At 43.8% G+C, this 16,734-nt stretch overlaps 1 protein-coding gene across 1 annotated transcript; it reads right to left on the reverse strand.

The window, feature by feature from the left end:
* Window positions 1-635: 635 nt before the first annotated feature.
* Window positions 636-3,573, reverse strand: LOC136518215 (protein IQ-DOMAIN 3-like). Its single transcript, XM_066511862.1, has 6 exons — window positions 3,433-3,573; window positions 3,080-3,202; window positions 2,598-2,987; window positions 2,284-2,499; window positions 1,948-2,067; window positions 636-1,860 (listed from the first exon to the last, which is right to left on the reverse strand). Exons 2-6 carry the CDS (start codon window positions 3,167-3,169, stop codon window positions 874-876), a joined length of 1,803 nt encoding a protein of 600 aa, XP_066367959.1. The 5' UTR covers window positions 3,170-3,202; window positions 3,433-3,573; the 3' UTR covers window positions 636-873.
* Between the last annotated feature and the right edge of the window lie 13,161 nt (window positions 3,574-16,734).

Consider the following 16,734-nt stretch of genomic DNA (forward strand, 5'->3'; position numbering starts at 1 on the left):
GAGCTATTCCTGAGCTACCAAGTGCTAGGTTTGGCAAGTGTGCACCACACCTAACCCACTAGACTTACCTAGGTCAAGCTACTAGTCTATACCCCCTTAATAGTACGGCTAAAAGAAAAACAAGGTTTTAAACTACTCTAAGTGTCTCTCCAACACCAAACGACACTTAGAACTAGTTCGTCCTTAACCTTGTCGTCTATCCTTTAAAAATCGAAACGAATTACATCGACGGGGGCATGAAAACCATAATTGCCCAATCAATTTTCATTAGCATGACCTAACTTAACTTGTCTCTGCAAAACACACGTTAGTTATAGTAATCTCGTGTCGTCATTAATCACCGAAACCCAACTAGAGGCCTAGATGCTTTCACAAACAAAAACCGAGCCAAGCTCAACTAGCCCAATACTGGCCACCAAACAGACCCATATTGCATTGCAGTAAACAGGCCATACCCACCTAGGCCAAGGAAGCCCAGGCGACTAAACACACCCTACAAGTCGGAAGAGAGATTTACCAAATTGATATATTTAAAGATATTTATACGAGTCGAAGGAAAGATTAATCAAATTGTTATATTTAAAGAGTTGTTTTTACATAACTATTGGAGAGCATTTTTTCCTTTTTTTTTGCTATAAAAAAAACTAGAGTTCGTCCGTCCACACTCATAATTCCCATGCACGTGACCATAGTCATCTGATTCACACCGCTTTGCTTATATCGTCCTAAAACATACACACACACAAGCACCACCTGACTCAACTAGTCAAACACACACACACACACACACACACACACACACACACACAAAACAAAGTGTGGCACACTTGGTTTGTTCCATACTTCCGTCTCCCTCTTCGACTATAGCTTCACTCAGGACAGCGACATCCTGGGACTGGAAAGCTGCGAGTGCCGCCTTACCCTCTCTAGCGCCACCTTGCTCGGCGACGAGGCACTCGGCTTGTCCGCGAACGCCTGGGACAAACGCTTCTTGGCTGAAGACGGCGAGGGAGGCACTTGTAGAGGCGCTAGCGCTGGAACGCTCTCGGGAGCGTCAAACATGTCAGAAGTGGCCAATGCCGCCGACGGGCTCGGGCATCTGACGACCTTGGCCCTCACGGACTTTGTTGGCTGCATGTAGCTGGGGGTCACCGGCGCGCCCTCGTCGTCTCCCATGGACGCGGCTGCGATGGCACTTCCCAGGCTCAGCCTTCTCGGGAGCTCCGCCCGCAGGCTCGTCGTGCGCCGCAGCGGGGCGTCCTTGGCGCCCAGGCGCGGGCTGCTCATCCCGCGGTCCTGGCTGCTCCGCGGGCGACGCTCAAGTTGCATGGTCGTCGCGCCACTCGAAGTGTGGAGCGGGCTGCCGCTTCCGCTGCCCCTGGGGCTCGCCGGCACGGTGCGGCGCGGGCTGTTTACCGAGAGTTCCTGGCTGCTCCGTGGGCGGCGATCTGGCTGTAGGCTCTTGGTGTGCTGGAGGCCGCTCGTAGCGTGGAGTGGGACGCTCCCTGGGCTCGCCAGCATGGTCGTCCTCCCTGAGATCAACGGCGACGACCGTGGCGGGGGTGTCGACGGGGACGATAGCGACGACGACCAGTTCGGTGGGCGGAAGGACTTGCCCTTTGGCGTAGCAGTGGTCGTGGGTATCTGGACCGAGACGGTCACTCGAGGCAGCCGGCTGTTGGCACTCTTCGATGTGACACGGCCAGTGTCCGGCGGTGCCGTGGTCTGGTTCTCCCACGGCCTCGCAGCCGCCATCCAGCGCTCTGTCCAGCTCCAGCCCCAGTTCGGATTGCCTGGGTCCATGAACTTCGGAGCAGGCGCATGCGCAGCTCTCGCAGAAGAGGTATTCCTGTTCCTCCACTGCACAGGGATCAAAGCAGAGACGAAGTTGAGAGGTAGAACATGAAACACAACCTAGAAAAGGCTACCGTGATCGTTGATCAATACCTGTTGAGAAAATGCGTATGACAAGGCCCTTTGCCGCCTTGAAGCGGCTTCCTGCTTCATCTTCAGCACGGCTTCCATCTGCTCCTTAGACTGCAGGCTATGGTCCCAGCCGTTACCAGTCTGTCAACAAATTTAGATTCAAATATCAGAAGATTGCTAGATACATATTGCGTTACTCCTATATAACAGAATTTAGCAATCCAAAGTTTTTTAATCTGACTTCCTAGTGCTAAATCACTAGCAATTTGTGCATAATGTAACATGGAGGTCAAAGTTCACGGATTTGTCATTAGACAATGAACTGAATGGTTGCATTAAATCATGAATGCATCACACCTTTGTTTTGTCAAGGCTCTGTTTAACCTTGGTCTGACTCTTGAGAGCCTTCTTGTCTTCCTCAGTCTTCAGCCTTCTCGAGTATATCTGAGTCTGAATCCTTGTCATCATCTGCATGCAGTACAATGCTTCCTCGGTTTGGCGCTTAACGGCGAACCCCTTGTTGACCAACGACATCAACCTAGCAATTCCTCTTTCCTGGTGTGGTCTCCTTGCCTGCAAGCAAAATGTCTGCAGGTTACTGGCAGTTTGCCAGATGACAGTTACAGACAGCAAATGGAAGGAAAACAAATGATAGATGTGAATACATATACCAGATGGCCCCTACAAGCCGCTTGGATCCTGGTGGCGGCAATGTCCTCCTTTGAGCGCGCAGACCACGTCGTCGGTGAGATGAGGGTGGGTCGGGCGATCGCTGCCGCTGCCATGTGTGCGGAGGTGGAGTCGACCTTTGAAGTTGGTGACGCCTCCTCTGCCGGGCGCATGCACTCGCCTTCCTCGCATCTCGTCTCCACGAACTGCACCTCTGCCGTGATCTCCTCGAAATGTTGCTTATTATCAGGTGCTGGTGACTGTGGCAATTGACGAGGCTGATGAGCCTCCACATCCAGCGCCGGTGCCGCAGAGGTGGAAGCACTGGACGAGTTTGATTTGCCGAATTGCCATAACTTCTTGAAGCTCGGTTTGTCTCTCAGCTTCGGAGCCTTCTCATGTTGAAATTCCAGTTCTTGAGATTGGGCCCAAGCAGTAAACTTTGATGGAGAGAAGGTGAATAAAAAACAATACACATTGTTACCTTGGCATCCGTCTGCGTCTCCACGGGATCAGGTTCAGAAGTGCTCAAGATTCTCTGCACGGTGTCAAACCACCTTCCTTTTCTCCCCATTATTTCTCGAGTTCTTAGCAGTTAGTACCGCCACTTCGTGATGAAACAGGTAGAGAAAATGGCAAAGGTTCACCATGAATAGGTGTCAAGTCAAAATAGAATGCACTTGCGATTACAGAGTTGCAAAAACGTTAGAGACATTGTAGCATTGACATGACATGGATGGAACCAAAGGATCATGTTGGTATGGGATCAAACACTTCTCGACGAATAGAGGAACATAAATCCCATAGCTATTCATCCAAAGCGCTCTGCTTACTCACCTATTCTGTCCTGCTATCGTGATGGCCACGGCCGATGCTCTCCACGATGGCCACTCCCCGCCTGTTGGGGCCTTGCTACCAACCACCTGGTTGGTGTTTATCGTTGTCCCTACATTTGCCCCGATATGCCCCTTGTAACCCGTCACCATGATAGCTGCGTGTATTCTTTTTTTAGAGACAAAGCTGGGAGTTTTTTTAACCATATATAGAAGATGCGTGCATGTCTAATTGTCTATGAAACACGAGGGATTGAGAAGCCAAATATAGCGGCCTTTGTTAATAAGAGAATAACATGCAAACTTAGCTAACTCATGGGCATCTGCATACACCTCCCGTCTTTTATGTTGTATCTCTAGTTTTTCAACTTCGTATCTCCGTTCCTCTGTTTCTGCGATCACCGTTGACTGAATACAGTGCATTCTTTCAGTCTCTTCACAACATCCAACCACTTGGAGGCCGTTGACAACTAATTTGGGCCAAGTCTGGCGAAACCGGTTGTGACTCTGCCTAAGGTTTGCCAAAACGGTTAAGCCAGTTTTGGTAGAATCCAAAAGGAAGTTAGGATTTGGTACGGATTTTGTAGTTTGTAAATGTTTTATAACCAGGGCCTTGTTTAGTTCCTCCCAAACTCTCAACTTTGGCACTATGCAAAAAGAAGATTCCCCGTCACATCAAACTTGCGGTACATGCATAGAATACTAAAAGTAGGCGAAATTAAAAACTAATTGCACACTTTGGTTGTACTTTGCGAGACAAACATTTTGAGCCTAATTAGTCAACGGTTGGACAATTATTACCAAATACAAACGAAATATTGCAGTATCGCTACGGTACATTTTGCCAACTTTGCACATCCAAAGTTTGGCAACTAAACAAGGCCCAGATAAGACTACTCGACCCTATAAATATGAAGAGGGACGACTAATTGAGGTATTAAATCAATACATCTATCTTTTATGCATCTCAAACTCTAATCTCTTCCAACCCCCATATCCTACTATTCTACGCTTTTCTCGATGAGATTCATGGACATTCTAGGTGCTCTTGTTGATCTAGAACCCTATATGTGTCTTCCTGGGAGGTGTTCCTAGGTTTTAGGGCATCCCTCTAGCCCTTTTCTAGAACCAGCTAGGCAGGTTTTGCACTATCGGTTACTGTGTTATGTGATCCTAGCACCCGAGACCTTTTGGTGTGGTACCTTTGCTGCATCAACACAATTTTTGGTAACTCCACTGAAGAATAAATCAATCAAACCATCTTTTGCGATGTCTGAGCCAAAGGATGATGCGACTAATCCGTTCAGTCCAAAGAACATCACTCAAGCCCGAGCAGCTCATTGTTGATTTCCTCACTGAGATCGAGAAGAAGAGGAAGAATAGAGATCTTGCATGCTAATTGTGAAGCTTGCATGCTACATGATCTATCATCATGGAGTTATACCGAAGCTCAAGGATTTTGACTTCGCCTCTGCTTCCAATGTATCTACATCAAGGTAAAAACCAATGCAGCAAGCTCTCCTAATCCTACTATAACAGATCGATATGCAGAGATGTTCATTGATTATAGAAAAACTCTATGGAAGTCCTAGATGACAAGTTCGGTGGCAATTGTTAGTCAACTCATTCAATTATTATAAGGGGTAATGGGGATATGCATCAACAAGCTAGCTCAAATTGTCTAATTCAGTTGCCAAAGCCAAAACAACTAATTTAGCGCCAGTCACTACCACGCGGTCTATTGTCACCGTTCTACCTCTTTTGGTTTCTCCAAGCCAAATCAATGAATTAGATAATCTTATACCATCATTCACTACTATGGCATATGGGTCTGGATTTGCACCTATTGGTTCTGGAGTGCGGTCCTATGACCGATGAACAATTCAATCATTACTGGAAATTTTCTTGAAACAAAACAATGGCCAATCCTCCTAAACCTCTACAAAGGGTAGTGCCACAAACAACACAATCTAGTACTTCCTACAACCAAACTAGCATTTTGGCCTAGTGGGACGAATACTTTGCTAAGTCTGCAGAAGATATGACTAAGTCTATCTAGGGTAGTCTAGGCGTAGAGATCAAGCCGGGAAACATTCTTACCAATAACTGTTTACACCAAAATTTGGGAAAAGGACGCGGGAACTCGCAGGCTTCCAAGGTTGTGCCAATCAAGGAATCGATTGAATGAGGATCGATGTCAGCCAATTTAGATACGACTCTGAAATCGGATCTCTTGGGATGACGTCAGCGGATAGCGATGATGAACTAGGTTGGCGCCAGGAAACTATATATCGGACTCTGCAAGAAAGGAAAGATTAGAGTCCAAGTTATCTTAAATTAGGAATGTTTTCGTTTATGCCAAAGATTGTAACGAATTGTGCTCGAGTAGAATTCATGTTTAGACTCCAGGTATAAATATCAGACCCCGACTATTGTAAAAACAACAATTAATTCAATATATAAATTATTTACTTTTTTTGCTCCAGCCACCCCTTAGGAGTAGGAGTAGAATAGATCTCGGCGAGTTCTTCAGCAAGTATGGCTACATTGATCCGGTCGACCTCCACTGCTTGCTGTAAGTACCGTCATGGCTTATACCTATGTTCATACGGCTACATCGATCCGGTCGACCTCCACTGCGACTCTGGTATAAGTTAGTTATCGATTCTTGCCTATTTCAAGTATGGTTGCATCGATCCGGTTGACCCTCACTGCATGAACTAGATCAAGGTCAAGTTATCGGCTCTACCGTAGAATGATAGTCTTTGGTAGATTCATTAAGTTACCGATATTACTTATTGCTTTCATTATTTATCTAAATTACAGCAATATCACTCTGCCCGATTGGGATTGATCTAGATCGGCCTTATATTTTGTTTAACCCATCGTTTGTTAATCTAAAACTGATCTAATCTGTATATTAAACAATGACTTATGTTTTAGCGGCTGTTTTACATCAATCTTGATCGTGCATAGCGTGTAGTTAAAGCATGTTGTCTTGAGTAGATTTATTGGCTAGCGAAAACCATTCCATGGCCCGTTATCATGGCCTATGTGATTCTACCTCATACCCCACTGTTAGCACCGTGGAGTGGGGATCGTTATTCGGTAGATCTATTCTGGATAAGGCTTAACTTTAACTATGCGCTATGCCTGAATCGGCTATTTTAGTCAATATCGAATGCTTTCACGAACAGTTCGCATCATGAGACCGTTGAAGTAAAGATAGGTTGAAAGATGTGTTAGTCCCATGATCTTATTATTGTATTATGGCATGCATGATTCTGCCTCATGCCCCACTGATATTAGTAATGAGTTAGGGTCATCGAGTCTATTGTTATTTCTACGGCCTACATGATTCTGCCTCATGCCCCACTAGTTATAGCGATAGATGAGATCTAACATGTTCATTAGATTTATCTTTATTAAACGGTTAAATGGTGTTGAATTGTTTCTTTATATAAAAAGGGGTTCGGTTGCTTGTAATCATTGGCTCAGCATAAACCAATCATTGTTGACATCTTATTACCATTGATTAATATCTGCTCAAATAACGATATTTATCTTGAATGATAACCGATTCTTCTTATACAATCCAATGAGCTTTAATCGATGTATTCTCATGAATATGCTAGAATCGACTGTTTAGTCGATCTCGTTTCATATCGGCTCCTAGAACCGCACATTCAGGACTATCTGACAACACTAGCAAGTTCTGCCCTTAATTACTGATAAGCTTTCTCTCCTTGTCAATTATAGGGTCAAATTGACTGGCATGTCTCGAGAGGAGTGCGTAGGATCGACCATCCCCGCGCTAAAGCTAGGCGGATCTATAGATCCATCGAGCAGACCCTTCTAGCTTGCTGCGTGTGTTCTCGGCATGGGATAAAAATTCTGTGTCGACACACGTTTCTGGCACGCCCGGTGGGACCCCACAATCGTCATGGCGTTTCACAATAACAACGACATTCTTATGCTGCATTATAAAGATCTACCTAATGGGGATAAGGGTATCATCAGCAAAGCTACAGAAGAGTTTCAGAATAAATGTTTGTTGTCCTACACCAAAACACGTAGCAACACAATTGTTCAGAAATTTTTACTACTAAGAGTTCTGTTACACGGGCAGACAGACACAACTGAAGCTGAAGATATGCGTTTCTTTAAGGAAATTATAGATAAATATGTTCATGATGCCATATCAAGCCATAACGAAGCTTTCGTGGACATATTCCACAACGCCATGAGAGAGGTGATTCATGGATTTCCAGTTGGTCAGGGTGAACCAGCTTATTATAACATTCTAGATCCGTCGACCCAAGGGACCAATCAAGTCGGTAACAGCCATCAAAAAGCAGCACTAGCTGGTAGTTGTGATGTCTAGACAGTTTAGGGTTCATCTGAACAGGCTTAAGGAACTACTACAAATTAGACATAGCACAATCCTAGACCGTCAGTACAGCATGTGCAACAGCCGGTGGGGCAAAGTCAAAACTAGGTGATCAATTTTGGCACATCAGGACACATACCGTCGTCGGTTCAAAAAATAGCACCATCGATCCAAAGGATTCGTAGAGATATAGATCCTTATGTCTACAATCAGAGACTTCAAGCAACAAATCAGCAAAGGACCTAGCAGATTGAGATTCCACAAGGGTGTCACTATGGCACAGATTATAACACCCTCCACATGATGCTAATTTCAGGATATCAAGGCACGCGGGGTTTCAATCCATAGATTGGTCAGCAGGTGCAGAGAAATCTAAATCTGCAAGCTGATGAATTATTGCTAAGGGTGACCAAGATGATGAAGAATCAGTTCGGTCTAAAGCCAAAAGGGCTGACCTTTTTGTACAAACGCCCATATCTAGACTGGTATGATTTGGTCACCCTTCCCACGAATTACAGGCTCCCAGAATTCGCTAAATTCACTGGCCAAGACAGTACAAGCATGATAGAACATATCAGTCGGTATCTTACACAATTGGGCGAAGCGTTAGTTGAGGATGCCCATTGAGTTCGTTTCTTCTCTCTGTCCTTATCAGGGCCAGCCTTCACTTGATTTTCATCATTGCCAGTCAATTCCGTTGCTAATTGGGCTCACCTGGAGAAGAAGTTTTATACATATTTTTACACTGGGATTGGAGAAAAGAAGATTACCGATCTGACAACTATAATATAGAAGACTAATGAATCGGACACTAAATTTCTTCAAAAGTTCCGAGAGACCAGAAACTTGTGCTTCTCCTTAAACTTGGCCAATGATCAACTAGCTGCTTTAGTTATTCAAGGAATGCTACCAATATGAAAAGAAAAACTGCTGAGACAAGAATCTGATAACTTAGGACAATTGGCTCAACGAGTAGCAGTGCTCAATAGCCAATTCCAGAGTATGCGCAGAGATATCCGGTTTTAGAAAAGTACCACAGTAGCCAAAGCTTATGATCCATACTCAGTCGTTGACGGCTATGAAGATGATGAAGAAGAGGTTGCTGCAGCTGAATGGAATTGGGGCAAGAAGACAGTAATGGTGCCAAATCCTTGGGGAAGAGGAGTTGAGGAGAGCTATGACTTTGATGTCACCAAATCAGATAAGCTCTTCGATTTCTTACTTGAAAAAGGGCAGATCAAGTTGCTCGATGGTCATATCATGTTGCCCCTGATCAGTTGAAGAATAAGAAGTTCTGCAAGTTCCATAATGCTACTTCTCATTCCACTAATGAATGCAGAATCTTTAGGCAGCATATACAGAGAGCTATTCAGCAGAGAAGGCTCAAATTTGATACGCCTCGAAAAATAAAAGTTGATGATAATCCTTTCCTAGGAGATCAAAACATGGTTGATGCTAGGTTATTCAAAGGAAAAACTAAGGTCCTAACATCGACCAAATCAAAAGAAGCTAGAACAGTCGATCCCAAGATGCAAATATCGACTGACTAGTACAGAGAGATTAGAAGACGTCGTGCCGAGCAAAAGAGCCAATACGAGTAGGGGGAGATGTCAAAAGTAGGGACGACAAAGCCATGGGTCACATCTCGGATTCTGTTGAATAAATGGTAGTGGCAAAAGGAAAAGGATTATCAGCGTTGGTTAAAAGATCAAGCGTACTAGCATCAACTGAAAGAAGAGAGGTATGAAAGGAAATAAGCCGAATTACATTAGAATTATCCTTTCTTCAGACATTGCTGGAATGAAGGTTTAAAGTTGCCTACCGGACATGACTGTCCAGAATGCAGCAATCAATATCTTATGCCTTACAACAAGCAATATTTATTCGGATTTTGATAAATCGGAGTATGAGGAGATAGTTGCCAAGTTAACAGTTGTACAACAAGCAATATTTGATAAATCAGTCAAACATCGGTACTTAAAAGCTTTATATATAAAAGGTCTTGTTGATGGAAAGCCGATGAATAAGATGTTGGTAGATGGAGGTGCTTTTGTCAATCTTATGCCTTACACTACTTTTTGTAAACTTGGCAAAGGACCAGAAGATCTGATGGAGACTGACATGATGCTTAAGGATTTTGGAGGTAATACATCTAAGACCCAACAGGCAATAAATATCGAACTAACAATCAAAAGCAAGACTTTGCTCACCACGTTCTTCATCATCTATGGAAAAGGGTCGTATAGTTTGCTCCTAGGCTGTGATTGGATTCATGCGAATTGCTGTATACCATCAACCATGCATCAGTGTTTGATTCAATGGCATGGAGATGACGTCAAACTGGTTCACGCTGATGAGTCCGTGAGCATCGCAGCAGCCGATCTAGTCTTTTAGGAACTAGGAGAATTCGAATGTTTTTCTGGCAAGTCATGGGAAGGGGGCTTCATTAAGATCAGTAATGAAAGCCAACAGCTGATGCAAACGATCGGCTCTGAGAGTTTGTAGAAAAAATCAAGGCTTCACATTTGTCATTGGATTAAAGGAAAAATAAGTGTTGAGTCTTGGAGATGGGTTTAGGCTGATGTATGTGGATGCTGAGTCAAAGTGTAAGTGCAATTCAGAGTTAGTGGATTCCTTGAAGGAGTTCTGTTTCGCCTAATAGGATGCTTGACTTGGGCTGATTAATCATTCAAATTTTGATATGAAAAGTTATGTGGTATGTTATCCTAACACCTAGTCAACATTTGATAGTCGATTCGTTCTTGGCTCTAATAGCCGGTACCAGAAAGGTATCGCCTCTAGTTCAAAAAATGAAAAATCTTCCAAGACAATAAAAGCCGATGCGATGTGTATCGCCTATAGAGCAAAAAATAAAAGATAAAAATAGTCATACATAAGAGCATTGTATTGAGGTACATTCATGGAAAGAATAGGAGTCTTTCTTCATCGGATGACCCTAGATACAATCTAACCAAAGATCTTGTTCACCACATCCTTGGCGGATGTGATGTCTACTATGGCCTCCGCTGCCATGACAAATTCTTTGAGCAGATCCTCATGCTCTTTAGGGCTATCACCCATTGGAAAACCAGTCTCCATGGCGTGGAGCTCGTACCTAGTCTGGACTTGTGCCGTGGTCAGCGCCACCGCCGCACCATGATGAACACCGTGGAGGGCGATCTCCTGAACGCGGACCGGAACGTCTTAGAGACGAACATCAATAGGGGAACCCCGGACATTGATGGCGTCTATAACCATGTTCGTTGTCAGTTGGAGAGATTCCAACTGCGCTATCAGGGCTAATAATCACAAAAACAAAAAGACTATCAAGATGAAGATAATGGAAATCAAAGTAAAAAGCCTTCATGGAGTTCATCTTACCCACCACCGCGGCGTCGGATTCAGTCAACCGCGCTCGGACGGCGCTGGCTTCTTCCTCGGCTGCATGAAGAGCGACCTGAGAAGCCCCAAGGCGGATCTCAAGCTGGCCATTCTCTTGAGTCACCTCAGAGTAGCGGTTTTGAGCCGCCCTCCACTCCTGAAGGAAGCACTGGGCGTAGTCACCGTTGTACGAGTCGGAGGAGTCTGATGACAATGCTGGAGCAGAAGATACAACATCAAAGGGCTCGCCGGCCCTAGGAAGAGGACAAAGGCTATCATTCATGATGAACCTAGAAACAAAGTAGAAGAGTTCATCGCTATGAATAGAAGATTTGTAGATCGTCGCCATGAACAAAAGCCATAAATCTCACTTTATACATTGGAGGCGCTAACTCACTGGCACGTTCTCCTCTAGGATCTCCTCCACCACTCGCTTGCCGCGGTTATCCTGGCCGACCATGGATTTGATTGGATCTACGAGAAGGGAAGGGAACCACTATAGGGTTTTAGAAGGCGGAGAAGTACAAAGGAACAGTTATGAGTGGAGATGTGTTCGAGGCCGAAACCATTGGTTGGTATTTGAAGCTACGAAGCGAAGAGGTGAACGCCTCGGGAAGTGCAGTGGACAACCATAATTAATAGAAGGCGAATCGTCGCCTTACTAATGCTGAAGAGAATACAGCGTTGGGCGACTAAAGGCAAAAAATTGAAGGGTTCTCTTAATGAAAGCTGTGTTTTCAGACTCAATTGGATTGAGATCAGAAGTCTAGGATCGGCTATTTTAAATCGGCTCTTTAGCCAAAACAAGAGATACAACGAGACAATAGGAAAGTATGGTTATCGTCAATTTTATGCAAGAAACATGTGTTAACCTATGGATTACAAGTTCAAAACATCCTGAATGACTTTCAATATTTCAAGCCGAACCGCATTAGCTTCTGCAATCTTTTGCTCGTATTCTTCGGCTGTTCCAGGGGCATTCTCAAGGCTACTACGGATGGCTCTGCTTTCTTTTTCTTTGGCCAACAGTTCTTGTTTCTTCTGTTTGATAGCGTCAGGTATTTGGGCTAGAATGGACTTGCGATGATCAATGACAGCCTTCACATTTTTTAGCTCCATCTCAAGTTCTGCATGCTTGACTTCCAGTTGGGATAACTCTGGATTGGTCTCGAAGGAAGAGTTCTTCAAAGCATCAATCGACTACGTTAGTTCTTTAACCTCTTGCCTGTTGGAGTCCCCTTTGGCTAGTAGGGCTTCATGATTGGACAAGTTTCTCTAGATCATTTTCACCTTCAAGGCCTGATCTTCAAAAATAGACAAAGATAACAAGACTCTAGAGAGAGCTAGGGATAGATCACCTTTAATGGCCAAAAAGACACTCTGCATTGAATTAGTATCTTGGATCAAATCGGCTATGTTCTTCTCAAATATAGGCAATATATTTCTTAGCCAATTTCTAGTCTCCTCTAGCAAGGCTTCATTAGAGGAAGTGGCTGACGATCTAATTTCATCTTCATCAAAATACTCCTCAAGATTGAAAGAACAGCTTTGGGCTGGAAGATCGAGCGCCTGTGTGTAAGGGAAATCTTGATTAGGAGGTTTGAATCGGTTTATCGCAAAGTGGATGGCGAAAAAGATATAGTACTTTCTCTATAATAGCCTCTATCAGAAGAGGAGGAACAATTGATGATGCATCGATGACATCTGGTTGAATCAGCTCTGAGCTTCCAGCATTGGTGTCTATAATAACAAGGATGGATTTTTAATTCACGTTTGTTGTAGAGAAACGAATGGAGCAAGTAACTCCCTCACCATCGGTTGTTTGCTAGGCTAGGGAATTAACAGCCTGAGTATGGACGACAACAAGACCATCTTCAGCGCCGACAAGGTCGCTAAGTGGACTATCAGGTGTTTCCTCAAGAAGTATCTAGCATAAGTAAAAAGTCAGGTGAAGGGCAAAAGACTAAGTAAGTCAAAAAGTTAAAGAAAATACTTCAACAAGCATCAAGGAAAAATTCACATTTTCTGTCGTTATGTAAGCATCGGTTACTTCCACCAAAATCGGCTCCTGTTGAGGATCGGCCGATGAAGGTTTGGTTGGTGTTGAATCAAGCGCCTGAGATAGTAGTCCTACACCCAAAGCAGACTAGGATGCAATGCTTGATAACTGTGAGAAAATGGGATCAGAAAGTTGAACATTAGTTTGAGGAAAGTATGAATCGTTCACCTGAGCAGCTGATGGCCTTGTCCTACGGAGTCTTTTTCTAGTAGTGGCCTTCTGAGTTACCCCTAAAACTGCCTTATGCATTGGGGATTGACGTGTCACGATCATGGGAGTGGTAGGGGTTCTCATCAACTTCTTCAAAGAAGGTGCGGTTGATTCCATCCTTAAAACTGGGCATGATGGCTGGTAATCTATAAGATGCCCTCTCCTATCCAGGCTTGGAGGATCGAATTCAATGTCCTAAAAAGATCGATAAGAACAGTTGGCAAGAGAATTCGCCAAGTAATCTCTCTGAAAAGGGAATAAAAGATTACCTCACTATCAGAAACAAATTCCTCATCTAGAGCTATACACAGAGGGTGGACTGACCCATAGAAAAGATGGGAACGCCATTCTTGCCACCAGGAGTCAAAGAGGTTGGAAGAAAAACTGGCTCTGACCCAGTCATGCAAGGAAAAGGAAGAAAGGTCTAATCCCAATTGAAAGGCTCTGGAAGCTTCTAGCACATCACTAATATCTTCTCTCGGCTTTAGGATGTTCTTGAAGAATAGACGAGGGGGAAGTTGACCGAGGCCAAACTGACGGGCCACAAAAGAAGAGTTGTAAAACTCATAGGTTGGAGGATTGCCTGGGATAGAGGAACCTTTAACCATTTTGCCATGACCGTGACGAAATTCGGTTGGGAGAACACATGGCTTAATAAAGGAATTAAAGATCGCAACCGCTGTCTCGTCCGAATAGCCGGATTCAAATTAGAATTTGAATGGAAAAGTCAGTTCATCATCCTCATTATAAGGTAGCCAAGTTAAGATGGCCGCATCAAACCCTCTGTAAAGCTTTTTGAAGAGGTGGCCAACATCAAAGTCAATTATTATGACCGATGCAGCCTCGCCATAGCTCGTACACTGTCGAGTTCTTTCTTCTTCATCTCTATATTCCTCATCAAAATTAGAAGAAGGAAAGCTCGGGTCTCTGAGATCAGGCCTTACAATCTTGTGCATGTACAAATTCAGTCACAATTGTATCAGCCCCCAAAGGCTGCTGATAGTCTACATTGGTTCATTCTTTAGTAATTAGGCAGCCACCTGGTATATCAGATGATAAGCAGCTCCTAGCAGATATTTTTCAAGAGGGATGTCCTTGCCTAATGCTAGGTGCTCCGCCATGAGTTTGTGACTATAAGTCGGACCATAAGACGACCCACAAAAGATGAATCTCTCCAACCACATATTTAGAAAAGCCACATATTCTCGTTCGCTGACAGATGATTCATCTCCAACATGATTCAGAATGTAACTTGCCCATTCGGTGTTGTCTGCTATCTTGGCCAATCTTTTGGAGCTGACATTCAAGTACTCATAGGGTTGCACTGGTCCAGTAATTCTAAGGCCGATCAACATATACACATCGGTCAAAGTGATGGTCATTGGGCTGTGGCAAAAAATAAAAGCATTCAGAGCATTAGACCAGAAATAAAAAGTGGAGATCAAGAGTGAATTATTCCTCTCTATTTCGGACAATGAAAGTGGCAAACACTGGTTTAGATCATAAAGCTCCCAGTCTCTGCCCTTTTTCGCAGATACCCTACGAAACCAATCTCTCCATCCCTTAGACGTTTTAGGTCAGTTTCTGAAGGGAGTTTTGTTCTAGAAAGATAAATCCACTATAGACTGTTTAAAGGGGATCTGGTTGGTTTTTTGACGGATAAAGTCAGATGGATCAGGATCGCCCATAGGTCCAAGAAAATAAACATTAGGGATGGCGGCTGATGGAATCAAGATCTCGTTCCTCATTTCCTAGAAATCGGATAAAATAAATTCAAGAAGAGAAGAAATACAGGGTAACGGCCGACGCTTGGAGAGGGGAAACTTGGAAACATACCTCAGGAACATGATCGTTGGTCGCCATTACAGTCGGAACATGTTCAAATCTAATGAAAATAGCTTGAATTAACAGCTCGATGGAACGGCGGATTTGCTAGGGTTTGAGGCCTCGGCGATAACAGCGCTGGCTGTTGGAGTTGGCTCAAGAAAAGAGGGAAAAGCAAAAAGGCCGAGTACGTCGAAAGAGGTACTATTGGGATGTTGTATAAGACTCGGACCGGAAAGTCAGGAGTTATGCGTATATCTCGGGATAGAGCGGTTACGGCGTGATAGACCAATGAACTAGAATTTTAGAATAAAACCATTTTATCTTAAAATTGGGGGGGCATATGTTTACACCAAAATTTAGGAAAATGACGCGGGAACTCGCAGGCTTCCAAGGTTGTGCCAATCAAGGAATCGATTGAATGAGGATCGATGTCAGCTAATTCAGATACGACTCTAGAATCGGATCTCTTGGAATGACGTCAGTGGATAGCGATGATGAACTACGGTTGGCATTAGGAAATTATATATCGGACTCAGCAAGAAGGGAAAGATTAGAGTCCAAGTTATCTTAAATTATAAATATTTTCGTTTATGCCAAAGATTGTAACGAATCGTGCTCGAGTAGAATTCATATTTAGACTCCGGGTATAAATATCAGACCTCGGCAATTGTAAAAACAACAATCGATCTAATATACAAATTATTTACTTTTTTGGCTCCGGCCACCCCTTAGGAGTAGGAGTAGAATAGATCTCGGCGAGTTCTTTAGCAGGTACGGCTGCATCGATCCGGTCGACCTCCACTGCTTGTTGTAAGTACCATCATGGCTTATACCTCTGTTCATACGGCTGCATTGATCCGATCGACCTCCACTGCGACTCTGGTATAAGTTAGTTATCGATTCTTGCCTAGTTCAAGTATGGCTACATCGATCCAGTCGACCCCCACTGCATGAACTAGATCAAGATCAAGTTATCGGCTCTACCATAGAATGACAGTATTTGGTAGATTCATTAAGTTACCGATATTACTTATTGCTTGCATTATTTATCTGAATTACAGTAATATCACTCTGTCCGATTGGGATTGATCTAGATCGGCCTTATATCTTGTTTAACCCATCGTTTGTTAATCTAAAACTGATCTAATTTGTATATTAAACGATGAGTTATGTTTTATCTACTGTTTTACATTAATCTTGATCGTGCATAGCATGCGGTTAAAGCATGTTGTGTCTTGAATAGATTTATTAGCTAGCGAAAACCGTTTCATGGTCCGTTATCACGGCCTGTGTGATTCTACCTCACACCCCACTATTAGCACCGTGGAGTGGGGATCATTATTCGGTAGATCTATTCCTGATAAGGCATGACTTTAACTGTGCGCTATGCCTGAATCGACTGTTTTAGCCGATATCGAATGCTTTCGCGAATAGTTCGC

The sequence above is a fragment of the Miscanthus floridulus genome, chromosome 17 (assembly GCF_019320115.1).
Source record: "Miscanthus floridulus cultivar M001 chromosome 17, ASM1932011v1, whole genome shotgun sequence".
Lineage (NCBI taxonomy): Eukaryota > Viridiplantae > Streptophyta > Magnoliopsida > Poales > Poaceae > Miscanthus > Miscanthus floridulus.

What these genes read in the sequence shown, in the direction of transcription:
- LOC136518215 (XM_066511862.1), bottom strand. Translation starts at nt 3,169, where the DNA reads ATGGGGAGAAAAGGAAGGTGGTTTGACACCGTGCAGAGAATCTTGAGC. An exon ending in CGGCTTGTAGGGGCCATCTG is followed by an intron (nt 2,500 to 2,597) that starts GTATATGTATTC and finishes TTTTGCTTGCAG; the next exon opens with GCAAGGAGACCACACCAGGA. An exon ending in CATACGCATTTTCTCAACAG is followed by an intron (nt 1,861 to 1,947) that starts GTATTGATCAAC and finishes ATCCCTGTGCAG; the next exon opens with TGGAGGAACAGGAATACCTC.